The sequence below is a fragment of the Cygnus atratus genome, chromosome 25 (genome assembly GCF_013377495.2).
Source record: "Cygnus atratus isolate AKBS03 ecotype Queensland, Australia chromosome 25, CAtr_DNAZoo_HiC_assembly, whole genome shotgun sequence".
NCBI classification, from domain to species: Eukaryota; Metazoa; Chordata; class Aves; order Anseriformes; family Anatidae; genus Cygnus; species Cygnus atratus.
In genome coordinates, this window is record NC_066386.1 from 2,232,865 (window position 1) to 2,257,481 (window position 24,617).

At 68.2% G+C, this 24,617-nt stretch overlaps 3 protein-coding genes across 3 annotated transcripts; all 3 read left to right on the forward strand.

The window, feature by feature from the left end:
- Positions 1-764: 764 nt before the first annotated feature.
- Positions 765-3,633, forward strand: RAMP2 (receptor activity modifying protein 2). Its single transcript, XM_035568508.2, has 5 exons — positions 765-1,428; positions 1,564-1,714; positions 2,690-2,788; positions 2,939-3,041; positions 3,150-3,633. The coding sequence occupies exons 2-5, from the start codon at positions 1,654-1,656 to the stop codon at positions 3,400-3,402; spliced, it is 516 nt and encodes a 171-aa protein (XP_035424401.1). The 5' UTR covers positions 765-1,428; positions 1,564-1,653; the 3' UTR covers positions 3,403-3,633.
- Positions 3,634-4,152: 519 nt separating this feature from the next.
- Positions 4,153-7,304, forward strand: VPS25 (vacuolar protein sorting 25 homolog). The gene is made up of 6 exons (XM_035568456.2): positions 4,153-4,274; positions 4,446-4,591; positions 5,218-5,271; positions 5,626-5,714; positions 6,030-6,105; positions 6,633-7,304. The coding sequence occupies exons 1-6, from the start codon at positions 4,228-4,230 to the stop codon at positions 6,743-6,745; spliced, it is 525 nt and encodes a 174-aa protein (XP_035424349.1). The 5' UTR covers positions 4,153-4,227; the 3' UTR covers positions 6,746-7,304.
- A 3,370-nt stretch (positions 7,305-10,674) lies between these two features.
- Positions 10,675-24,514, forward strand: WNK4 (WNK lysine deficient protein kinase 4). Its single transcript, XM_050715436.1, is given in 25 exon segments — positions 10,675-10,732; positions 12,559-12,635; positions 12,716-12,826; positions 12,829-12,872; positions 12,917-13,367; positions 17,762-17,934; positions 18,216-18,436; positions 18,536-18,693; positions 19,143-19,231; positions 19,380-19,599; positions 19,689-20,013; positions 20,170-20,300; positions 20,389-20,456; positions 20,536-20,677; positions 20,782-20,898; positions 21,000-21,155; positions 21,438-21,498; positions 21,638-21,790; positions 21,927-22,492; positions 22,620-22,716; positions 22,832-23,252; positions 23,383-23,585; positions 23,707-23,804; positions 23,894-23,994; positions 24,145-24,514. Coding segments are annotated over 25 exon segments (4,611 nt in total).
- The last annotated feature ends 103 nt before the right edge of the window (positions 24,515-24,617 follow it).

The following is a 24,617-nucleotide window of genomic DNA, read 5'->3' on the forward strand; positions in this document are numbered from 1 at the left end:
CGTCAGCAGAGCCTGGAGGGGGGCTCGGAGCCCGGCAGGCAGCGGCACAGCCCCGAGTGTCCCAGTGGCCACGCTGGGCTGAGAGCAAGCCCTGGGAGTTCAACGGAGGGGGTGAAGAGTGAGCGGGGTGGGGGTCTGGGGGTCCTGTGCCATGGGGCGAGGCCGGCACTGGGGGTCCGACCGCCTGCCTCCCGCCCTAGGGTGGGGGAAAATGGGGAGAAGGGTCCTGGGATCGCAACCTCGCTGGGCTGAGCCCCCTCCCCACGGGCTGAGCCCCTTCCCCACAGGCCGAGCCCCCTCCCCACGGGCTGAGCCCCTTCCCCAGCACCCCAGGGTGGGTACCAGCGGTGAGCACCGCAGTGCCAGGCCGGGGGGGGGGGGGGACACGTGATGGCGGGTGCTGGCTGGCTGCCCCCATCCCGTCCCTGCCCGTCCCCTCGGGGCGCCCAGGGAGGGGCCGGGCTGAGATCACTGGGTGTCTCCCTGGCACGAGCTCCCGCCGCCGTCGGCTGGAGGCTCCAGCGGCTCCGACAACAAAGGAGCGGGAGCGGGGGCTGCGACCCCGGCAGTGCCGCAGCTTTATGGCTTCCAGATGCGGCCGCCCGCCCGCGGAAAGGCCTTCGCCGCGTCCCGGGGCCAGCGGCGGCCGCGCAGCCCTGGGCTGGTCGGGCTTGGCTGCCAGCGCATTGGCGAGGGAGGGCGCGAAGCGGGGAGATAGGATCTGCCCAAAGCAGGGAGGGTCCCCGCGAGCCGCGATGCGTTGCGTTGCTGCGATCTGCACTCCGCGGGTCCCGCGGGAGGGTTTTTAAAGGGGAAGATTTGGGTTCGAGCTCAGCCGCAGGCCAGCGGTGGAACGAGCTCGCGCGGCCTCAGCCGGGTCCTCGGGTGGGGATGTCGTGGGGCTGGGGTCTGCAGTGCTCTGCGGGGGGAAAAAACGAGCCCTGAGGGCGGGAGCTTGCCCCAGCAGCCAGGGGTTTTTGGCAGAGCCCAGCCAGCAGCAGGGCTGGGGCCGAGGGCCGCCATCGCCAGCCAAGTTTCTCTGCCCTTTCCCCACCTCCCTGCCCGCTCGGGCCTCGTGCACGTCGTGGCACCGCCGCCGCCCCTTCGGCTCCCACCCGGGGCCTGTCCCGGCGTGGGGCAGGTGCCCCACCGGGGGGCTGCAAGCACGGTGTCGGGGCCACAAACCCCCCCTCCCTGCCCCCCAGAAGCCGAGCCGCAGCGCCCGTCCGGGGACGACGAGGACATTTCTCTTCCCCGGTCCACTCCCCCCGCTTTCGGGCTGCCTGCCCTCCACGCAGGAGACGAGGGATTTCACAACCCAGCCCAGACAGGATTAAAGAGAAATACACAAGTAAACAAAATAGCGGCCTCGTAAAACTGGACGGGCTGCGCGGGGAGCAGAGCCTCTCCTCCGCCGGGCCGCCCGGGGTGAGCGCGGGGCTGGCGGGCGTGGGGCGATGCCCGCGGGGGGCTGGCGGTGGCGGCCGAGGGGGGGGGGGTCCCGCCGGGAGAGCTGCTTTAAAGCAGCGCTGAGCAATCTCATTTTTCACACGTCTCCTGTAGTCAAACTGCCCCTGTCAGAGGAAAGGAGTTGCTTCCTGTTATTTCCATTGAAATACTTGTCCCGGTCGGTAGCCCGCAGGCTTTCGCAGGATGGCACCGTGCGCGCGGACGGGCTCCGGCCGCCTCTCCCGAGGGCTCCTCCTGCTCTGGGGTAAGTGCACGGCAGGGTGGCCGTGGCCGGGGGGGGGACTCCGTGCCTCGTGCCAGCCCCACGCGTGGCCGCCGTCCCGGTGTGTGGGGCCGCGTCCTGGGACACTTCAGCCCCACAACCCCGTGGCGAGCAGGACGCGGTGCTGGGGTGGCCGCCTCCTGCCTTGCAATGGGGTGGTGGCTTTGGGTGCTGGGGGGTGGCCCCTTCGGGGGCACAGCCCCCCGTGGGGGGAGGCTGGCGGGGTCCCGGCCGTGACAGAAAGTGGGAGAGCGGCGTGAAGGGGCCCTCGTGTGCGCGCCTCCTTCGTGGGGTGCTCCCGTGTGCACCGTGGGGGTTGTCGCAACGCCCTGCCACGCTCACCCCCGTGGTTTCGTGAGGGAGCCGGGAGAGCGGCTGGGGGGGTCCCCCAGCAAGGAGGGACAGCGGGACGGGGACAGGGTGGGCTACCCTTGCCGTAGACACCGTGCCAGCCCCGGAGCTCCCTTCCAGCCAGCCCCCAGCCCCAACAAAGAAGCCACGGTGACGATTCGCCACGAAACGCGGCCTCGCTGCCCAGGGGACAAGATGGAGGGCGGCGATTTCCTGAGGGCTCCATCGGGCCGGGCGGGCGGCCAGGGGGACGCGCCCCACGCCGGTGGCAGGCCCTGCAGGGCAAGACGGAGCATGGAGGGGGGTTCTGCTGCCCGGCCGCGCCATGCTGCGGTCAGCGCTTCCTCTTCCTTCCTGCCGCAGCCCTGCCTGGGCTGCCGGGCTCCCTGCGATGGGACACGGCTCAGCCCCTCTGGGGCCACCGCACGCCACGGGCTGGTAGCCCCCGTCCCCTCCACCGTCACCCGCAGCCAGGCCGGTGGCATCCTCCCCTCACATCCTCGCTCCCCAGTACCAGCTCCAGCCGCCCCATGGGACCCGCGGCTCCTGTCCCTTCCCGTCCCCTCCTGTCCCCCGCTGACCACGTCCCCTCCATCCCCTGTGCAGCGCTGCTGGGGCGCGGGCTGTGCCACACGGACGTCAAGGCAGAGGGCTTCGGCCAGGAGGCGAGGACGAGCCCCCCGACGGCCATGTACAACTCCACAGGTGGGTGAGCGCCGGTGGCACCCCAGGGGGACCGTCCCCTTCCCCTCCGCCCGTCCCCAAATCGACCGCAGGTGATAGACACGGTGCCCGGTGCCGTCCCGGGCACGGTCCCCGGTGCGGTGCTGGTGCTCAGCGCCTCTCCCCGCGCAGAGGAGACGTACAGCACCATGGCGGAGAAGTGCTGGGAGCTCTTCGTTGACCTGATGAGGAACGTGACGGCGCCGCAGCTGTGCGAGTGGAAGGTCATCAGCAGGTACGGACGGGGCCGAAACGTGGGCGGGGGGACCCCGAGCCCCCCACCGCGTGTCCCCGTCCCCCCATGCTCTACCAGCCCCCCCCCCCCCCCGGCTCTCTCCCGCAGGCCCTACAGCTTGCTGCAGGCGTGCCTGGAGGGCTGGGCCGACCACCTCAAGTACGGCTACCCCAACGCGCTGGCCGAGCAGTTCATCTTCCAGAGCCACTACCGCTACTTCCAGAACTGCTCGGCGGGCAACCAGGTCTTCGACCCCCCCGAGGACGTGCTGCTGGCCATGATCATCGCCCCCATCTGCCTCATCCCCTTCCTCGTCACCGTCGTCATCTGGCGCAGCAAGGACGGCAAGGCGCAGCCCTAGGCGCCGCCGCCACCGCCGAAAACCGGCCGGGGGGACCGGCAGCGCCCCCGCCGCCATGCTCGGTGCCCGGTGCCGGGCTCCCGGTTGCTCGCGTACCGGGGAGCGGGTGCGGGTGGGTGCTGCCCCGAGGGGTCCGGCCCTCTGCTGGGGTGCAGCGGCTTCACCCACCCTCCCGGTGCCGCCCTGACCGCCCGCCGGCTCGCGGCGGGCTAGTAAAGGCTGCTTGCCCCGAGCCCCGGGATGCTTCTTCCGCGCCTGTCCCGCCACCGGGTCACGGCCACGGCCCCGCTCCGGGCTCCACCGCACCGGGGGGGGCCCCCGGGGAAGGGCTTGGCACAGGGCTGAGCACGAGGCTGAGCACGGAGCCCCCCCCCCCCCCGGGCAGCGCCATGCCCCGGGCAGCGCTCCCACAACCACCGGGCACTGGCAGGGCACAGCTCGGTGCCGAGGGGGCGGGGCTTAACGGGAGCGGGCGGGGCTAAGGGCGGGGTTTATGTGGATGGGTGGTCGGGGCGGGGCTTCGCTGAGGAGGGGCGTGTCCTCGCTGGGTGGGGCGGGGCTTTTTTCGCCTGGTAGGGTGAAAGGGGCGGGGCTTCACGGGGTGGGCGGGGCTTCGCGATGAGGGCGGTGCTAAGAGGGATGGGCGGGGCTTCGAGGGGTGGGCGGGGCTAGGAGGGGCGGGGTCTGGGGAAGCGGAGAGCGGCGGGGGCGGGTCCCGGAGGGGCGGGGCTTCCCGGGGCGGGGCGGGGCTTCCCGGGGCGGGGCGGGGCGGGCCGGAAGCCGGCGGCGGCGGCGGCGGCGGCGGCGGTTCCGGTGGCGGCGGCGATGAGCTTCGCGTGGCCGTGGCAGTACAGCTTCCCGCCCTTCTTCACGTGAGCGTCGCGACCGGCACCGGCACCGGGACCGGGACAGGGACCGAGGGCGGGGGGGAGGGACCGGGACCCTCGGGGCCGGGCGGGGGGGGGGGGGGGGGGATCGGGACCGGAACCGGGTGCGGGGGGAGAGCCGCGGCCCGGTGCCGGTGTCTGAGCGGAGCCCCGCAGGCTGCAGCCCAACGGCGAGACGCGGCAGAAGCAGCTGGCGGCCTGGTGCGCGCTGGCGCTCGCCTACAGCCGGCGGCACCGGCTGCCCGCCATGACGGTGCGGGAGGCCCAGGACAGCCCGCTGTTCGCCAACCGCCGCCTGCAGCGTATCCTTGGGCACGGCCCCCGTTACCCCCGGCCCCCCCTTACCGACCCCCCCCGGCCCCGCTTACCCCCACCCCTTCCCCGTACCGGTTACCCGCTGTCCTCCCCCCCCCCCTCTCCCCACTGACCACCTTGTACCGGTTACCCCCTGTCCCCTCCCGCCCCGGTTGCCTCTACCCCAACCCCCCCCAGTTACCCTCTATGCCATCATGTCTCAGTTACCCCACCCCCCCATCCCAGTTGCCAACCCCCCCCCCATCCCGGTTACCATCCATCCTGTCCTGTCCCAGTTACACCCCCACATCCCAGTTACCCTCCATCCTGTCCTCCTCCATCCCATCCTGTCCCGTTTACACCCTCCATCCCAGTTACCCCCCCCCCATCCCGGTTACCTTCCATCCCATCCTGTCCTAGTTACCCCCCCCCCCATCCCAGGTACCCTCCATCCCATCCCATCCCAGTTACACCCCCCCATCCCAGTTACCCCCCCCCCATCCCGGTTACCTTCCATCCCATCCTGTCCCAGTTACCCCAACCCACCTCCCCCCCCATCCCAGTTACCCTCACCCCCAAATCCCACCCGTCTCCCCCCCGAGCTCGGTCAGCGCCTCCTTAACCCCCCTCCCAGGGAAGCTGCCGCTGGAGTCCATCCAGGTGGTGCTGGAGGAGCTCCGCAAAAACGGTGGGTGTCCGTCCGTCTTGTCTGTCTGTCCGTCGGGGTGGGGTCTCCCCGTACCGTGAGGGCTCTGCCCCACCGGGCAGGCACCGTCCCGCTGCAGGAGCAGCCCCGGGGCTCTCCCCGTGCCAGCCCCCCGGGCCAGCTCACCCCTTCTGCAGCTCCTCGGGTCCCCAGCTGCACGAGGAGGGGTCTCGGGGGAAATCCGAGCTCTGTATTCCCGGAGGCCCCTTGGGGGAGTGGGTCGGAGCTGGAGCACGGAGGCGGGTGGCAGCGCCTCCAGCCACCTGTAGGGGTGATGCCGTGGTTGCTGTCCCAGCCCCGTGCTCTGCCTCGACGCCTTTCTCCTGTTGATTCCAGGGAACCTGGAGTGGTTGGACAAGAACAAAACCAGCTTCCTCATCATGTGGAGGAGACCTGAGGAGTGGGGAAAGCTCATCTACCAGTGGGTGAGGAGGTGGAGGCTGCCCCAGCGCGCAGAGCGGGCCTTCCCTGTCCGGACGGCCTTGTGTAAAAGACTGCTGTGACTTCTTCCTCGTGCTTTCCCACTGCTTTTACTTCCATTTTGCTTTGTTGCATTGAGCTGTGTTAGCACCCTCGGGTGTCATTTCTTGCCTTTCCGATGCCCCAGCGCGTTCTGAGGGTGGTTTTGCTCGTTGGGTGCTGCCCATGTTACATTTCGTTTGCGCTGGGGTGTGCGAGGGATCGTGCTGAGGGCGTTAAATCGTGCAGGCGAGATCTGCCGACTGCTTTTATGTTTCCAGGTGTCAAAGAACGGCTTGACCAACTCCGTATTCACGCTGTATGAGCTGGTCAGCGGAGATGATACTGCAGATGAAGGTAATGCCACGTCCTGTAGCAGCTTTTCAGGGCACGCTTCATTTGAATACACAAACAGATGATTGCCAGATCATAGATGGAGTATTTTAAAGTTCCCTATGCAAGCTCACGCTGATCACCACTGGGAAAAGAGCTCTGAAGGCTTTTTAACACGTTGCGTTAACACCTGCCTGTTCTCACCGTCTGGGATTCATGCTGCCCAGCCTTCCCAGCGCCCAGCTCTTTGCCTGGTGTGAGGTGCAGGCCATTTAATTTTCACGCCTAGCTTCTTCGCTGCCTTAGAGACGGCTCTTGCTCACTGCCTCCTGTCTGCTGACCTTCAGGCTTTGTGGCTGATGCAGCAGCGCGGTGATGACTCGATCAGCGGGGCCTTGTGGGTTCGCTGTAGTGGTGCGGTGCTGGAGTCTGAGAGGTGCCCTGCAGGCACCTGTCTTTGCTGTCACCGCCCCATAGATGTCCTGAGCCTCTTTGTTTCCTGGTGTGTTTCTCCTTCTTCTTGCTGACGGGGCTGGCTGTCCTTCCCCTAGAGTTCCACGGCCTGGATGAGGCCATGCTGCTTCGTGCCCTGCAAGCCCTGCAGCAAGAGCACAAGGCTGAAATCATCACGCTGGACGATGGCCGAGGCGTCAAGTTCTTCTGATGGGAGCCCTCTCCCTGCCGCTCCTCTCCGGCTGCTGAAGTATTTCTACTGCGAAGGTTTCATCTCCTGGCCTGGTTTCAAGCCGTGTCTGCAAGCAGCTGCATACTCGGGATTTCTTGGGGCGAGGAGAATCTGTGAAGCCTTCCAAAGACATGACTTTTTTTAGAAATATTCGGAGATCCTCCGTCTTTCTTTCCTCCCTGTTGTGTTTGAGAGGCTAAAGCTGCTCTCAGCGGTTCCGAGAGGGACCACCCAGAAGTGAAACAAGGGAACTGCTCCCGTGGCTGCTCCCTGCTCCTGGGAGAGCAGGGGATGGGCTCTTCCGTGGCTGGTCAGCCCTGGCCTCTGAGGGCAGCTCCTCTCCCACCTTCCAGCCACGTGCCTGGGCTCGGCAGTCCCCGCTGCTCGGGCTGAAGGCAGGCAGACGGGACGCGCTGCTGCTGCGGTGTAAAAGACCTCGCTGGAAGAAGCACGTGCTCGCTGCAAAGCAGGCTGCGTGGTGGGGCGGGTGCCAAGGAGCTAATCTGAAGTAATTAAAATGACATGTATTTATAGAGCCGCCTGGCTGTTTTGGTCTATCTTTATTTTTCCATCCGAAACAAAACACAAGGGGCCACCGAATCCCTGCCCTTCAGCTGCATCTCCTTGCTGTGCTGTACAAACAGAGCGTAACAGAGCGTGCTGGGCGGGGGGGCCTGCAAAGCCGCCCCACCTGCCGTGGAAGCAGGCAGTGCCGGGTCTTTTCCACGTGCTATGGGCCGCGGGGGCTCCTTCTGCCTGTCCTCGGGGCCACGCTTGCCTTCGTTTCCACATGCGATCCGCCGAAAATCTAATGGGTTTGTTGCAGAGGTGGCGGGGTAAGCTCTACAAGAGAGGCTGGTGGAGGTTGTAATGGAGTTCTAGATTCTCGGTGTTGATAATGAAGTGCACAGCTCGTTGGAAGCTGACCCAGGTACAGTCTTTGACCCGGTAAATCCTTAATCACTGACCAGGGAGCTCCGCTGGGGAAGGATCGAGCTCCGCTTGCTCGGTCTTTGCCTCGGCGCTCACCGCAGGCGGATGCGGGGCGCTGTAGTGACCTTTAATCCAACCCCCTGAGGTCGTTTTTAGGATCTCGCAGAGCCCCTCCGGCACGCTCCAGCTGGCGCTGAGCAGCTCGTCCTTCCCTCCCTGCCCCTCGCAGGGCTCCTCGGCTCCGGTCCAGCTGCGGTGCTGTTGGCACCCGTTGTTGGCGGTGGTAATTGGCATTGCAGATGAGATGCCAGAGCCCAGGCTGGGTTTGTGGGACTGGGGGAATTTTAAAACCTCTTTTTTTTTGTAGTGAGAACCCATTGCCATTCATTCTGTGTTGGTCTGTACCCGTCTGCTTGCAGACACGTCACTCCTGGAGCTGCGCTGGGAGGCTGGTGGCAAAAGTTCCTCCATGTCCTGTCCCTCTGTGCTACAGAGCGTAGTAAACCAGCGCTCGCTGGTTGCACCGGGGCCCTCCCCGCGTGTTTGCAGCTCAGAATGCACCCAGGAAAGTCTCTGCACGGGGGCTGTGCGCTGCCAGCATCTCCCTGGGGCTTGGTTCAGTGCCTGGGGTCTGCCTTTTTGCTTTTCACACCACCCCCGCTGACCTTCCCCCTCCCGGTGCTGTTCCCTTCCCTGCTGTTGTGCCCCTGCAGGATTTGTCCCCCCGCAGGATGTTTCTGTGCTGGCCGTTCTGTGCGTTTAATTGCATCCGCGTTTGACCCGGGATAATGAGTCTGCAGCAGACAAGCCCGGGCTGTTTGTATTTCTCCCTCTGCCCGTACGTGGTGCTGACCTCTCGCATTGTGTTCCGAGCTGCCTGTGCTGGACATAACCTCGCCGTCCTTGAGCCGGTCTGCGTTCTTAATTAAATTTGCTCCCTTCTTAGGAAATGGCTGATGTGACATTAGATAAGCTTAAAACTAAGCCTTTTGCTTTCCAAGGCCCTCCTGGCAGAGATCCGCGCCTCGTTTTCAGCTTCCTCCTCGCTCACTCAGTGAGGTGAGGAGGAAGAGTGCGCTTCCCCTCAGCCCGCCCTCCGGGGACGGGCTGCTGCTGGTTTTCCGTGTGGGTTTTCTGGCTGCAAATCTCACTCCAGGGGCGAGCTGGAGCTCGTGGTGATGTAAGCACCTGCTCGCAGGTAAAAACAAAGCCTTTTATTGTCCTCCCAAACCGGCCTCCTTATCTTTACGGCGTGGAGTGCCGTAATCAGGGAATTGGGACATCAGAGCCCGTCTGCTTCACACTGCCCGGGGATGCTCGAAACCCCTGGTTTGGGAGCCCCGGGGTGCTGGCTAGATGGGAAGGAGGTTAATTAACCTGCAAGGAGGCAGGGAGCGGGGTAGCCTCCAACCACGACTTCCCCGTACCTAAAGCAGCTCCTCCCCATGCTCCCCGTGCGTGGCGCTGCGGCCCTGCGCGCTCCCGGAACGAGGCAAAGGGCAGGGGAGGTCTGTGTTCATTTCCCTGCGGGGCTGAATCGGCTCGGGCAGCTTCCCCTCGGCCTCTCCTGTCGTAGCTGCGAGCTGCCTGGGCAGGGCGTCGGGGTCCGCACTGGCGCAGAGGGACCTGAGCCCTTCTCACGGGGCTTTGGCATCGGTGGTTTGCAAATAAAACAAAACCTACCCACACTCCTGGGGGCACCATCCCGGGGTTAGTTCTGCTCTGATCAATGTAGGGCTGCAGTTAGGGAAGCTGGTTCGGAGAGGGAGCGGGCACGAGGCAGAGGCCTGCTCCCTCCGTGCTTTTTGGCAGAAAGAAATCAAACAATTCCACGCAACCAAGAATAAAACGACTTGAAAGCGTGCGATCCACCAGGGCAGAGGGAGCTGAAGCGGGGGGCGCAGCCCTGGGACGAGGCATGGGGGCTGCGTGCCAAGAGGGGAGCAGCCGAGCGCCCTCAGCTTGGCCACCAACGCTGCCAAAAGCCTCGTGGGGCAGATTTGGCATCCTGGGGCTGGGACGAGGCTGGGACCCCGCTGGATGGTGCTGGGTCGTGGGATGCGGCGGTTCCCCAGCTCCGGCTCTGAGGTCACCGCCGCCGCCTGGCCGTGCCGATTAGGGCTCATGGGCCGGGGCGAGGTGGAGCGCGGGGGGCTGGGGCCAAGATAAGGCGCTATCGGGCCCTGCACACTCGGCTTCTGCTGGTCATGGGAAGGGAGAGAGCTCGGAGGGGTTTTTCTTGAGCTGGTTGAGGATCAAGAGTTGCTTCGGTCTGATAAATTTATGAGTTGGGATCATTTGTCTGCGGGTTGCTTCTGTCGTTCTGGGCTAAGGAAATCCTCAGCAGAGTTATCTGCCGGGGCTAAGGTCACGGCTGAGGTTGGAGTGATACCTCCTCCTCCCGAAATTTCCAGGCTTTAGGGTATGGGGACACACTGGAAGGGGAGGCTGAGGCTCCCGGCAGATGTGGGGTGCTGAAGCCAAGCAGGACAAGTCCCCTTTGTCACCGGGGAGCCTTCCTCCTCCTCCCCAGCCCTCCCGTGCTGGGGATGCTCAGCTCCCACGCAGCCCCCCCTGGGCAGAGGAGCTCTGTGGATACGCCAGCTCCGCTGTGCTTGGGCCTATTCCAGCTGATGATCTCTGGCAGGGCTCACTGGAGTCGGTCTTTGATTAGCGACCTAATCCCGAGGAGGGCGATCGCAGTCTCCTGCTCTCTTCCCGGCAGCCAAAAAAATAGGGAAAGCTGCCTGGCTCTGGCGGTTCCTCAAAGCGAAGGGCTGGCACCGGGAGCCCCGGAGGAATGTCACCCTGATAACGTGCTGGGGAGCTCTGTGTGTTTTCCGAGCAATGGCAACGGGTGGCTCGTTGCAGGCTGGAGCTTTCTGATTTCAGCCCAAGCCTGGCTCCAGCTTGGTGACTTGGGGGTGGGTCGGGAGGGGACCTGCGTCCCTCCGCTGGGTCACCTTGCTCCTGTCATGTCTGCGGCGCTCCTGGGCTGGGGAGAGGAGACTCCTCCAGCTGCTCACCGTGGAGGTGTGGGAGGACGGTGAGCAGGGCGAGCTTCGTGCCCAATTTCCACCCAGCTGCAGGGGCCTCACTGGGGCCGCCCGTTCTCTGCTCCTCCGGGACCTTCCGAGGCATCTCCTTCCACGGTGAAAACGTTCGGTGACGGGACACGAGCCTGCTAGGAATGAACCGGGGAGCCCAGCCTGGCTCCTCGTGTCTGAGCCCTCGCCGAAGAGCACGGGCTCCTCGCCAGCCCCGGACGTGTCCCAGCGGCTTGGCGGGGAGCGGGGCTGGAGGTGCCTGCAGGGCTACGCCCCTCGCTGCCGACGGAGCCGGGGCCGAGCAGGCGCATCTTCGCCCTGATCCTGGGCAGGGTGCAGCTGAGCGCAGCGCATTGTTTGGCACCGCTGAGTCAGTCCCTGCCAGGGTTTACAAGGCAGAAGCCTCCCACACCAGGGACAGCGCAGCACCGCACCTAGCAGCAGCCCATCGCTCCTGGCTTTGGGCTCTGGCAGACGTCGCTGCCTGCTGCTGCGGGCCAGGAGGCTGCAGCCACTGCTGCCTCTGCCTCTGCTGCTGCTTCTGCTGCTGCTGCTGCCTCTGCCGCTGCCTCTGCCTCTGCTGCAGGCACCAGGCAGACCCCAGACTGTGCACCCCGAGCAGCCTCCGGTGTCTTTTCCCCCAGGAACATGCCCTGAGCACGCTGTTGGGAGTGCAGGGTAGGTCAGGACGCAGTCCCTGCTCTCAGCTCGCCAGCCCGTGCTGCACAAGAGCAGTTTGCAGCAAATCGAGACACCTGGCCCGGTTCCCTTCCCGGGGAAACTTTCCCCAGCCCCCTTTTTGGGAGAACGGGGGGGCTGAACGAGCAGGGTCATGTGGAGGTAGCAGAGGTCTGCCTGCGCGCAGGAGATTAGCCGCTGGACGCTCGGCCTGCCCAGGGCTTCACGGAAACAACATTTCATTAAATGCAGCTCCCTCCTCCCGCCCGGACGGGGGGGATTTGTGGGGCTGCAGCCGTGCCGCAGGTTGGCATTGTAAATCTGCGCAGAGGACACGGCCGTGCTAACGCTTCAATCCTCCCCTTAATGTTTCCTGTATCGTCAAGCAGAAACAATCCGACCTTAGGGAAAAGAAATTAACGCCAGCCTCGATCGCGTTGTGTTTTGTGTAAACAGCTTCACCGGGCAGAACAACCTCATCGCTTAAGCTGTAGAGACAACAAGCTCTTGTCCGGGCTCCCCGGCTAGCGCGTGGCTGAAAGACACGTTCCTATCTCGGTATTTGCATGACCCTAATTTCAGGATTTCACCCAGCAGTAAACCCCGGGAGGAGCGGGGCAGGAGCTGATAGCGGGGGCCCGTGCCCGGCGCTGCCGGGGGGCGCAGCCCAGCCCTGGCGTGGGGCAGGGAGAGGTGGGCACCGACCCCAGGGAGCTCCTGGGGCTGGCTGCTGGTGCCCGGTGCCTGTCCCGGGGCTCAGCCTGGTGCTGGTGCCTGTGCCCGGTGCCTGTCCTGGTGCATGTCCCATGCCTATCCTGGTGCCAGTGCCCATAGTGGTGCTTGACCCAGTGCCTTTCCTGGTTCTGGTGCCTGTCCCGGTGCTCTCTCCAGTGCCTTTCCCGATACCAGTGCCCATCCTGGTGCTTTCCCCAGTGCCCATCCCAGTGTCATGCCCATCCCAGTGCTTGCTCCGGTGCTCGCCCCAGTGCCTTTCCTAGCAGCGGTGTCCATCCTGGTGCTTGCCTTGGTGCCTTTCCTGGTACCGGTGCCCATCCCAGTGCTCTCCCCAGCGCCTTTCCTGGTACTGGTGCCCATCCCGGTGCCGTCCCCGTCCCGGTGCCGTCCCCGTCCCAGTGCTCTCCCCCGTGCTCTCCCCAGTGCCCATCCCGGTGCCAGTGCCCACCCCGGTGCCCATCCCGGCGCTCTCCCCCGTGCTCTCCCCGGTGCCGGTGCCCATCCCGGTGCTTGTCCGGGTGCCCGGTGCCGGTGCCACCGGCGCAGCGCACACGAGGGGGGCGGTGGCCGCGCGGAGGCGGGGCCGGGCCGGGGCGGGGCCGGTGCCACCGGGCGGGGCCGCTCCGGGGCCGGGGCCGGTGCCGGGGCCCGGGCCGGGGCTCGGGGACCGCTCCTGGCTGCGGGGCGGCGGCACCGGGCGCGGAGCTGCGGGAGCGGCCGGGCCGAACCGAACCGAACCGAGCCGAGCCGGGCCGATGCCGGCGGCCGAGCCGGAGCCCTCCGCCACCGGAGCCATGTCCCAGCCCGAGGCGGAGCGGGCGGGCGGCGGCGGCGGCGGCTCCGGGACGGAACCGGGGCCCCCCGGGCGGGCTCCGCACCGGAACCGCGGCCGGCGGCCGTCGGGGCGCGACCCCCGCCGCGCCTCGTCCCGCTTCAACCGGCGGAGCTCGGTGGAGCTGGAGCTGCTGGGCTACCCCGCACCCGCCGGGGGGTCGCCGCCGCCGCCGCCGCCGCCGCCCCCGGGAGCCGCCGGGCACCGGGAACCGGAGGAGACGGAGAGCGAGGAGGTGGAGACGCGCGCCGTGGCCACGTCCCCCGACGGCCGGTTCCTCAAGTTCGACATCGAGATCGGCCGGGGCTCCTTCAAAACCGTCTACAAGGGGCTGGACACCGAGACCACCGTGGAGGTGGCGTGGTGCGAGCTGCAGGTACGGGGAGGGGGCTGCGCACCTGTGGCACAGCACGGCACGGCATGACACGGCATGACATGGCACGGCATGGCATAACATGGCATGGCATGGCATGGCTCAGCACGGCACGGCACGGCGCAGACCTGGGTAGGGGGCTCAGCCAGGAGCTGCTCAGCCAGGACCTCCCGTGCCCCCCCCAGCCCACCCCAGCACCCATCGCCCGCCGGGCTGCAGCAGCAGGGCTGGGTGCTGGCCTCCCCCAGTGCCCACCTCGGTGCTGTGCAGGGCTCAGGCTCCGTGCTTACCGGCCCTCCTGCTGCTTGCACGCTGTTTTCCCTTCACCTTGTCCCTCCCCATGCTACAAAGCACTTGTGGGGTGTCAGCACCCCCGCTGCCAGCTCCTGCTCCGGGGGATGACGCACGGATCCGGACTGTGCTGCAGGGACTGAGCACCCCGCTGTGATTTGGGTGCCTGCTTGCTCGCAGCTCGCCCTTTGGAAGGGCAGACGGGGCAGGGGAGCCCTCTCCCGCGCTGCCCTCTGCGCACGTGCCCGTGCTGGAGCTGGCCCAGAGGCTCGCTGCGATAGCCCTCGGCGTGCTTAGGGACACGTGCTGCGGTGAGGCTCAGGGTACGGCGCGTCCTTGCTGCGCGCCGGCCGCTTGCCCTTGGCTGAAGCGGTGCCCGCGGGCACCTGCAGTGGTTCCTGCGGCGCTGCCGGGGGCCCTCTGTTAGCAGCACCTGGACCCGTGGCTGTCCCATAGCGGTTTCCTCACCTCCTCTCCCTCTGCTCCCTTCGCCCTCCCGCTCCCCTGCAGCGGGATGCGGACGCTGGGAAGACGAGGGCAGGGCTCCCGCATCACCTTCTCCCCTCCTCGCTTTCGAAGGGCGAGATCCTGGCCACCAAGGGGAGGCTGCAGGGGGAGAGCCCGGCTGTGGGGCTCCTGCTCCCTCCTTGGTGCCCCTGGGGATCGGCTTTGGCGAAGTCCAAAGTCTCCGACAGACTCCCAGCCACCCTGGGGTGCCCGCTGCAGCTGGAAGGTCCAAGTCCTTGTTTGCACAGAAAAACATGTCCTGCGAGTTTGTTGTCTTGCTCCTAAAGCCTCGGTGCCACCTCATGGGCTGCGCCTCTCGGGTAGCTGCGGCCCAGTAACGCGGGAAGAGATCCTCAGATAACGGTGAATGAGTTTTGGAGGGCCTCAAACCATGGCCTGTTGGTGAGGAAGGTGAGGTCTTGGGCTCCAGCCGGGCTTTGCGGGGTTGCACAACCGCTTCAGCTGAGAGCACGCCGCGGTCCCACCCTCGCTTCGCCCAATTCTCCCTCCGAATGCCCCTGAGCTCCCCTGCGTGCCTCCCGTCCCTCCGTGCGGCGCTGGGAGCACCAGCTGGCTCGGAGCTTTCTCTGGGTGATTCAGCCGAGCCCGGCGCATCCCGCCCGGCTGCCTCTGTGTCCCCCGTGTGCCCCGACCCCGCTGTGCTCGCAGCCATCCTGCCGGAGCTGATGGCGCAGCTTGGCTCCCATGTGCCCGTTTGGTCCCGTGCTGGGCTGCGTTGCCTTGCACGTCCCGTGTCCCTACTCTGCGGTGTCCACAGGGGCCAGATCGTGGTCCCCAGCACCCACCCGGGGGCCGGATCGTGGTCCCCAGCACCCATCCTGCAGCTGGGACGGGTGCTGCTGGGGCTGCAGCAGAAGCTCTGCTTGGCACCGTGTGCCAGCTGATGGGCGCCCCGTGCAGGTGTCCGTGCCAGGGGGGCTCCTGGGGATGACCCAGGTGGAGCAAAGGCAGCCTAGAAGCAGCCTTCCCCCTCCCCCAGCCTGTTCTTTATCCAGTGTCTCTTGTCCCCAGATCCATGTCCCGTGAGGGGCTGGGAGCGCATAAGCAGACTTTTCAAAGTTTTTTTTTTTTTCAGTGCAAAGAATCAGACACTGTGACACGAATGCAGGATTTGGAACCGCAAATAAAAATGGTTGTGGTTCTGCCCTTTTAAAAATAGCTTTGTCCCATGTCTTTCACAGTTCTCCTTTTATTGCCTTTAAAATATAAATGAATACCTAACCTCAACCCTGACCTGCAGTTCCGGTCCCGAGAGCCTTGTCCGGCTGTCGTGATGCCTCCCAACCCCAAATCCCCCCCTCTCGGTGCCTTCCTGGCCCTGCCACGGTGCCAGGTGATCCGGGGGCACTCCTTTTGCCTGTCCCCTGCCTTCCTGTGGGACCCCCCCTGGGGACCTCCCCGTCCCCGCTGAGCCCCGGCCCTGAACGGAGCCGTCTGTGTCTGCCTCCCGCGGGCGTCCCGCAGCCCCGCCGTGACCTGTTTGTGTTTTCCAGCTTTAGGTTTGGGGCTATTTCTGTTGATAGGTGCTGAGGGTTGGGGGGAAGGAGGGAGCAGGGAGGAAACCAGAGGCCCGGGGTGGGATCGAGCCGTAAATACGCTGCCCGCCAGTGGTTTTCCTGGGGGGACCCCTCGCTGTGTTCCCCCCCCCCAGCCCCATGGAGCAGGGTGAGCGCAACCCGAAGGGGCAGGTTCGACCCCCAAAGCTCTGCTCTGGCTCCTGCGCTGATGGTGGGCAGGGAAAGGAGAGCGGGGCCTGCTTGGAGAGGGAACCCGAGGGTTTGAGAACGGAGCGGCGGCGTGCTCATGTGTGGCCAAGGAGAGGGGGGGGAGGCCCTTGGGGCCCCCTCACAGCCGGGGGTGCCGGGGCCGTGTCCGGAGGGGAGGCCTCTGGGTGCTGTCCCAGCGCCAGCTTCTCTGGAAACGTCCCCTCGGTGCCTGGGCGCCCCCTTTCTGGGTGCGAATCGCGGCTTTGCACCACGGGGCCTGTCCCCGACTGCTGCTGCCGGGACCCAAGAGGGGGACGCTCTGGGGACCCCGTGCCTGGGCAGCGTGGGGCGGGGGCGTTGGGGCCGCAGGCTTTGCTCCAGTGCCGGCGTTTCCTCGCGCTCGGCAAGCCTCCTGCTCCATCCCTCCCCTCCGGCGCTGGCCCCAGCTCCTGCACTTGGCCCTGCCGGGCTCCCCGGCAGCCAGCTCCTGGCTCAGCGGGATGGGGCTGGAGCAATTCCGCCCCCCCGGCACCCTCCTCTTCTTCCGCGGAAGGTGGCTGGCAGGAAAGGACGCCGCGTCCCGGGCACGGTGGCTCTGCTGGCAGCCCTGGCCGTGCGTCGTGTGCCGCCCCGTGGTGGGGCAGAGCCCTCGGGATGCTCGGCTCCCGCTTTGGGTTTGCAGCAGGAGCAGTGCCGGGGCCGAACCCAGCAGCTCCGAGGGCTTGGGGAAGGAGCTTGGCTCCCCTCAGCCTCGCTCCAGGCCCCCCGGGGGCCATATTCTGTGCCACCCATCGCTGAGGCTGGGAGAGATGCTGTGGCTGCCCTCCAGCCCCATCAGTACCCTGAGCCCATCGCCCCATGGCCTGGCCCCGAGCCCCCGAGCTCCTCACAGCTCCCGGGGGACAGCCGAGGGCCGGAGGGGGCCCGGGCGTGCGGCTGGGCGCCGCGGGGGCTTTGGGCCCTGTTTTCCTCCCTGGCTATGAAAGCTCCCATTCATCCACTGCAGCAGGGCTCAAATTCTCCTCCGGGCTGAGCCGGGTCTCTAAGCGTGCGTAAAAGAAGAGAGGGGATTACGGAGCGGCTCCAGCCCGGCCGCGGGGCCGGTTGTGATGCAACGAAAATATTACGAAAGCTGCCGGGGCTGAGGGACGGCGGCCGCCAGCCAAGGAGCCGCGCACGGGGCTGCAGCGTCCCGGTGCTGTTGGGGGGTCCCCGGGCTCTGCTCCCGGGCTCTGCACCCACCCGGCCCCTTTGGGATCCGGGCTGATTTGGGGTCGTGGCAATGGGGTGCAGCTCTGCCCCTTCCCCTGGGGGTACCGCTGGGTGCCTGGGCTCGGGGCAGGGTCCTGCTCCTCCTGCGCCCCCCTTCCTGGGGTTTTGGGGTCTGCGCCCTCCCCGCTGCCTGCAGCCTTGGCCCTGCTCGGTGCCTGTGTCAGCGCTCAGCTTCGGTTTCCACTTTAATTAACTGGAGCAGGAGGAACATGGAAAAACCTGGGCTGGAGCCTCCCACGCCTGCCTTCCCCAACAAAGGCCTCATTGAGGCCGGCCCGGCTCCCTGCCACCGAGGTGCTCGGTGCCTCGGCTGGGGGCAGGAGCCATCCGTGGGGGGGGGGAACGGAGGGTGCTGAGGGCATCGGGGCTGCCTGGGGCACGTCGGTGGCCGCAGGCTGGGGCTGGCGGTGCTCGTTTTGGTGGTGGGATTTCAGCCATCCCTGCCCAAAACCATGTACGGGAGGGTGGCTCCATCCCGAGCGGCTCCGTGGAGGAGCCACGAGCGTGGCTGGGATGTGGGGATCGGGGTGAGCTGAGCCCGGGGCTGGCCCCAAACCCCGTGTCCCCCCCCGCCCCTCACTCCGCCCTGGCTCCCGGCAGACGCGCAAGCTGTCGAAGACGGAGCGGCAGCGGTTCAGCGAGGAGGTGGAGATGCTGAAGGGGCTGCAGCACCCCAACATCGTTCGCTTCTACGACTCCTGGAAGTCGTCCGTCAAGGGCCAGATCTGCATCGTGCTGGTCACGGAGCTCATGACGTCCGGCACCCTCAAGACGTGAGCGGGGGGGGCGCCGGGGAGGGGAAGGGGAGGCGAGGGGACGGTCCTCACCCACCGCCCGGGCTCTCGGCGTGGGGACAGGGTGGTATGGGGGTGGGTGGGAGTCCGGGGGGGGTCACAGGACAGCGTCGGCCACTCACCCCACCTGGCTCCCCGCATCTAAGGTGCCCTTTGAAGCCTGGTGTTGGGCACGGGGCGGTGTCGGGGTGAGGAAGGGCCCGGGGCTGGGCTTGGTGCCTTCGGGGTGCTCCGCCGCCAGCCCCCGCGTCCCCTCGCAGCTACCTGAAGCGGTTCAAGGAGATGAAGCTGAAAGTGCTGCAGCGCTGGAGCCGGCAGATCCTCAAGGGGCTGCATTTCCTGCACACCCGCTCGCCCCCCATCATCCACCGCGACCTCAAGTGCGACAACATCTTCATCACCGGCCCCACGGGCTCCGTCAAGATCGGGGACCTGGGGCTGGCCACGCTGAAGCGAGCCTCCTTCGCCAAGAGCGTGATAGGTGGGGGGCACGGGGAGCACCCCCGCGGGGGGCTGCGGGGGCACGCGGGTGGCACCGGGCGCCCCCCGAGGCGATGCTGAGCCCCGCGGTGCGCCCCAGGCACCCCCGAATTCATGGCCCCGGAGATGTACGAGGAGAAGTACGACGAGGCGGTGGACGTGTACGCCTTCGGGATGTGCATGCTGGAGATGGCCACCTCGGAGTACCCCTACTCGGAGTGCCAGAACGCCGCCCAGATCTACCGCAAGGTCACCTCGGTGAGCGCGGGGGGTGCCCGGGGTGTGTGTGTCGGGGGGAGACGGCGATGGGATGGGAGCAGTCGGACCTCGCCGCTCCCCGCGACGCGCGGCTTGGCAGGTTGTGCAAGAAGCTAAAATCAGGCGGGGAGGTGAGCGGGTGCACGGCCCCGTGAGCCGCACAGGGCAGGGACACCCGCGTGCCTCACCCCGTGCCGCCGGCGCATTAATGGGGTGGAACGGGAGCCGCTCGGCCGCTCCGTGCCCCGGGCGCTGTGGCTGCCCTTGGCTGGACTCAGCCGGCTCCTGTCTGCCGGGGTGGGAGCCCAAAGTCCCCGGGGGCCCGGATCCAGCTGCCGAACGGCGTCTGGCCCCGCAGGGCCGTGTCCTGTCTGTTGGGGCCCCTGGAAACCTGCAGGCGGCAGCTCGAGCCCGGGAGGAGGCTGACGGGTGCTGCCTGCCTCCCCCAGGGGCTGAAGCCCAGCAGCTTCTACAAGGTGAAGGTGCCTGAGCTGAAGGAGATCATCGAGGGCTGCATCCGCATGGACAAGGACGAGAGGTGGGAGAGGACCCGGTGCCGCAGAGCCCTGCCTTGGGTGCCTGCACCCGCAGGTGCCCCCGTGCACAGCCCCTCTTGCCCTGCCCCTCGCTGCCACCGGGAGCAAGCGGCTGCCCCGCGTCCCCGCGCTGAGCACCCTTTCCCCCAGGTACACCATCCAGGACCTGCTGGAGCACTCCTTCTTCCAGGAGGACACGGGCGTGCACGTGGAGCTGGCCGAGGAGGACGACGGCGTCAAGTCCGGCCTCAAGCTCTGGCTGCGCATGGACGACACCAAGAAGCTGCACGGCAAGTACAAGGACAACAACGCCATCGAGTTCCTCTTCGAGCTCTACAAGGACGTGGCCGAGGAGGTGGCCCAGGAGATGGTGGGTGCTGCGGGGCACGGGGTGGGGGGGGGGGGAACGGGGTGCCGTGGGGCTCCCCGAGGAGCGCTACGAGCTCTGCGCCCGCGCAGGTGATTTTGGGCTTCGTCTGCGAGGCCGACTACAAGCTGGTGGCCAAGGCCGTGCGGGACCGCGTGGTCGCCATCAAGCGCAAGCGGGAGAAGCTGAAGCGCGCGCGGGACGCGGTGCCGCCGGCTGAGCTGGGCCAGGCGCCCGGCGTCCTGCAGCTGCTGGAGGATTTCAAGTCCCCGCTGCCGCCGGGTGTCCCCACGCCTGCCCCGGCCACTCCCGGCTCCGGGGACTCCGTTTTCGGCAGCGCCTTCCCACCGGAGCCCGAGGAGCCCGAGGCCGACCAGCACTTCGTGTACCGGCACACCAGCTACTCCTCGGCCACCTGTATGTAGGCACGGGGAGGCGAGCGGGGGTGCCCCCTCCACCCACGCTTGTGCATCCCACCCCAAATATATTTCCCGCGGGGGGAGGGGGGGGGGGGAGCGCGGATTAAGAGCCAAAGGGGCTCCGAAGGGTGCTCGCTCACGTGCTTGCCCCCAGCCGACTGCGAAACGGACGGCTACCTGAGCTCCTCCGGCTTCCTCGACTCCCCGGACCTGTCCCATCGCAGCGCCTCGGCGGGGACCCCCACCAGCCCGCCGCCCGCCCGCCCCGTGCGCTGCTTCCCCACGGTGAGCTCCCCCCCCCCCCCAAGGGGGGATCTGGGGGATCGCGGCGGCGGCGGCGGCAGCCCTGGCTCACGGCCTCTTGTCCCCGCAGAGCATCGCGGTGCAGCTGCCCACCGAGCGCCTGCCGCCCGCCAGCGGCTTCTCGTCCCCCGTGGACAGGTGAGCCCCGAGCTCCGGGGCTGGGGAGAGGGGGCTGCCCACGGGAACGGTCGCGGTGATGCCTCGGGGCTTCCCGCAGCTACGCCTCGGACGTGGCTTCGGGCATGAGCGACGGCTACGAGGGGCTGTCGGCTGGCGAGCGGAGCAGCAAGCTGCCGGCCAAGCGGGCAGCGGGGAAGCTGCTGCGGCGCCGAGCCCGGTCCAGGCTGCGCATCACCAACGTGAGTGCCTGGGGCGGGGGGGGGGGGGGGGTGCGGTTGGGGGTGCCGGGGTGGATGCGTCCCCGCCGCCGCCGGCGGTGCTGAGCTCGCCCTGCCGCCCGCAGATCTCCGACAAGAACGACCGGGTGGTGGAGTGCCAGCTGCAGACCTACAACAACAAGATGGTGACGTTCAAGTTCGACCTGGACGGGGACAACCCCGAGGAAATCGCCGCCGTCATGGTGAGGATGGGGCTGGGGAGAGGTGTGTGTGGGGGGGGGGGGGCGGGACGGGACGGCGGCTGCGGTGGGCGCTGAGCACCCCCCCTCGCTGCCCCTTCCAGGTCCACAACGAGTTCATCCTCAAGTCGGAGCAGGACGGCTTCATCCACCGCATCCGGGACATCATCCACCGCGTGGAGACCCTGCTGCGCAAGGACGGGCGCGGCGCCGCCGAGCTGCCCCAAAGCCCCGAGGCAGAGGGTGGCAGCAGCCGGCCCGTGAGTACCCAGCCCCGGGACCCCCTGCTGGGCACCCTGGAGACACCGAGCACAGCTCGGGGGGGGGGCTGCCCAGCGCTGGTGACGCCCGCTGTGGGCACTGAACCCCTCCAGCTCTAGGCAGGATGCGCCCCGGTGCCCGCACCCCGGGGTTGTGGGGGGCCACCGTGCCCGGCAGAGCCTCCGGTCGCTGCCCCCTGCTCGCGGTGGGGACAGGACGGGGACCAGCCGGGGTCTGGCTCAGCCCGTCCCGTCCCGGGGGCTCAGCCTCTCCTTCCTCAGCAGGCAGAGCTGCAGCTGCAGGAGCTCTCGCGCTCCATCTCCTCCTCCTCCTCGCTCAGCGGTACGTCCCCTGCCCGCGGCGCGCCCGTCCCGCACCCCCGGCTGAGCCGAGAGAGGGTCCCGGGGGGGGGTGGGGGGGGGTGGGGAACGCATCCTGCCGGGGCTGAGCCCCACGGGTGTCTCTCCCTCTCGTTCCGCAGACCTGGGCTGCACCAGCCCCAGCCTCTCGCTGCAGTCCCCCGTGCTGCCGGCGCTGAGCAGCTCCCTGTCGGAGAACGACCTCTCCAGCCCCGCGGAGCCGCCGGCAGCCCAGGCCCGCGGGCAGCAGCCGGTGCTGCCGGGCTCCCCTGCAGGTACTCGCAGGGGTCCGTCCGTCCGTCCGTCCGTCCGTCCGTCCCGGCCGTATCCTGCCCAGCCTCTCACCTCGGGGCCGGGGCTGCTCCCTCCCCCTGACGCCCCTCTCTCTCTCTCTCTCTCTCCCCCCCGCAGGCTCGGTGCAGACCTGGCCGCTGGTCTCCACGGCTCCATCCTGGCTGACGGCAGCGCCGCTCTTCCCCCAAACCCCCCCGAGCACCCCCGGGGCTCCCCCCGTCCCCCCTGCCCTCCCTCCGGCCCTCCCGTCCCCGCCGTCCGTCCCCTCGTCCCCCGTCCCCAGCAGCCCCGCGAGCCCCGCCGTGACCAGCGGGCCCTGGTCCCCGACCCCCCCGCTCCTGTCCCTGGCCAACGCCTTCTCCCTGGCGGTGATGAGCGTGGCCCACACGCTGCTGCCCGCCGTCTCCTCCATCGCCACCTCGGGGGGCCACCTCTACCCCCCGCTGCTGCCTCGGCCGCAGAACCTCGTCCTGGGGCCCCCGCGCTTCGTCTACCCCGACCCCGCCACCATGGCCAAGCCCCCCCCGGCTCGCAGCGGGGCGCCGGAGGGGCTGGGGGCTGCTGGCCCCGCTGCGGGGGGTGCTGTGCCCTTCTCTCCTCCAGCACCCGTGGGTGGCGAGGCCGTGGGGAGCCCCCTGGCGCCGCCGAGCGCGTCCACGCCGGGGAGCCTGGAGGGCGGCGCGGTGAGTGCGGGGCTCCGGGGGCGCTTTTAGGGTTGGGACGCGGAGCCCTCCCGCCCCAGGGGGTCCCAGGGGTGGGAGCGGCAGCAGGGCGGAGGAAGGGGCCGTGATGGTGTCGGGGTGTCCGCAGGTGCCGCTCGGCTCCCCCAAGCCCAGCCACCCGCTCATCGTCTCCGAGTCGCTGCCGCCCGGCGTGCCCAAGGCGCGGCTGTCACCCATCAACGAAGGTGAGGCGGGGAAGGGGCCGTGCCCGCACGGAGAGGGGGGGGGGAGGCACCGCGCCGTCCCTGCCGTCCCGCTCACCCCCAGTCCTGCTGCTTCCCTCCCCCCCCCCGCTGGCAGAAGCCAAGCCCCAGATCCTGGGCCGCTTCCAGGTGACACCGTCCAAAGAGCCAGCGGCCACCGCCTCGCCGGCACCGGGCAGCAGCGAGGGCGAGCAGCACGGCAGCGAGCAGGCGGCGAGCGGCTCCCCCCTGCCCGCCGCCCCCGGCACGGGGAGCAGCACCAGCAGCTCCTCGGAGCCGGAGCCGGCGGTGCAGGACCCCGAGGCCGAGGAGACGCTGCCCGGGGAGGGCACGGCGGCGGCGGCGGCGGCTGAGAGCGACCGGGAGGGCCCCGGGGAGGAGGGCGCCGAGGGTGCTCCGCAGGCGGTGCTGAGCCAGGTGTGGCTGAGCTACTCCCGCAGCCTGTCCTACGTGAGCAGCGACGACACCGAGAGCGAGGACGAGGAGATCTGGGAGGAGCTGCAGAGCCTGCGCCAGAAGTGAGCAGCCCGGCGGCGAGGGCTTTGCGCCCACCGGGGCGCTGCGCCCCGGGAGGTTCCCCCGTCCCGGGGGGGTGGGGTGGGGGGCTGGGTTTTCCAGGCTCGGCTCCCTCCCTCTCTCTCCCCCAAGGCACCTGGCTGAAGTGCAGCTGCTGCAGAGCACCCAGAAGAAGGAGATCGAGGAGCTGTACCTCCGGATGGGGAAGCAGCCCCCGCTGGGCATCGTCTCCCCCGCCGCCATGCTCTCCAGCCGCCAGCGCCGCCTCTCCAAGGGCAGCTTCAACCCGTCCCGCCGCAACAGCCTGCAGCGCCTCGAGCTGGCGCAGCCCCCAGGTACGGCCCCCGGCTCCGTGCAGGATGCGGCCCCCGGGGTTCTGAGCCCCTCTTCCCCCCCCTTTCCCCCCCCGCGGGGCGCAGCTCGCTGCCCCAGCTCAGGGCCCGTCCGTCCCCGCAGGAATCATGCGCCGCAACTCGCTGAGCGGCAGCAGCACTGGCTCCCAGGAGCAGCGCGTGAGCAAGGGGGTGACCTTTGCGGATGATTTCGGCCGCATGGTAAGGGGCAGGGGCCTGATCCTGCTGCCCGTACCCTCCCCCCCCCGCGATGCTCCCCCCAGCTCACCGGCACCTCTCCCCTGCAGTAGCCAGCCGGCCGGGAGTGACTTCGTGAACTACCTCAACCAAGTGCCTGCTGCCCCGCAGGGGGTGGAAGCCCCCCCACGCCTCCTGGGGAGCAGCCAGCGGGGTGCCTGCCTTGGGGAACGGGGGACGGGGACGGGGGGGGCAGCCCCAAGCCTTCTGCGCCCTGCCAGGGCCGGGCTGGCGGCGCTCCGCTCGTCCCCACACGTCCCCGTCCGCTCCCGTCCCAGCCCTGTCCCTTCCCCGCTGCCCCCAGCTGTGGGAGGGAGCAGGGCGCTGCCACCCCTCGCAGCCCTGCGCCCCGCCGCGCTTCGTCCCGGCTCCCCGAGCAGAACCGAGCCTCCTCCGTGCCCCTGTTACACCGCGTCCTCTGCCCAACTCCACCGTGCCGTCCTCCGGCCTCGTCCCGGGGTCAGAAGCCCCACGGCTTCGCCTCCCGCCGTCCCGCTCGCTGCCGCCGCGGCTCAAAGCGTCGCCGTCCCTTCCTCGGCTGCTCCGAGCCCAGAGCCGGCCGCAGCGCGGGGCCGTGCCTCCTCCAGCCCGAAACACGACGGAGCCGGGGGCTGCGGGGGGAGGGCGGCGGGCGCACTTTGTTACCCACCGACGTCCGGGAAGCGTTTTCGTAAATACGGATTGAACACGAGGCGGGTCCGGCTGCGTCTGTGGAGGAGTCGGCTGCTGAGCAGAGCGCAAACCGAGTCGGGCAGTTAAAAATAAAGAGGAAAAGGA

Excerpts from the sequence above, each read along its gene's own strand:
- RAMP2 (XM_035568508.2), top strand. The coding sequence starts at position 1,654 with ATGGCACCGTGCGCGCGGACGGGCTCCGGCCGCCTCTCCCGAGGGCTC. Across the intron at positions 1,715-2,689 it reads AGGGCTCCTCCTGCTCTGGG|CGCTGCTGGGGCGCGGGCTG; the intron begins GTAAGTGCACGG and ends TCCCCTGTGCAG. Across the intron at positions 2,789-2,938 it reads GGCCATGTACAACTCCACAG|AGGAGACGTACAGCACCATG; the intron begins GTGGGTGAGCGC and ends CTCCCCGCGCAG.
- VPS25 (XM_035568456.2), top strand. The coding sequence starts at position 4,228 with ATGAGCTTCGCGTGGCCGTGGCAGTACAGCTTCCCGCCCTTCTTCAC. Across the intron at positions 4,275-4,445 it reads AGCTTCCCGCCCTTCTTCAC|GCTGCAGCCCAACGGCGAGA; the intron begins GTGAGCGTCGCG and ends GGAGCCCCGCAG. Across the intron at positions 6,106-6,632 it reads AGATGATACTGCAGATGAAG|AGTTCCACGGCCTGGATGAG; the intron begins GTAATGCCACGT and ends TCCTTCCCCTAG.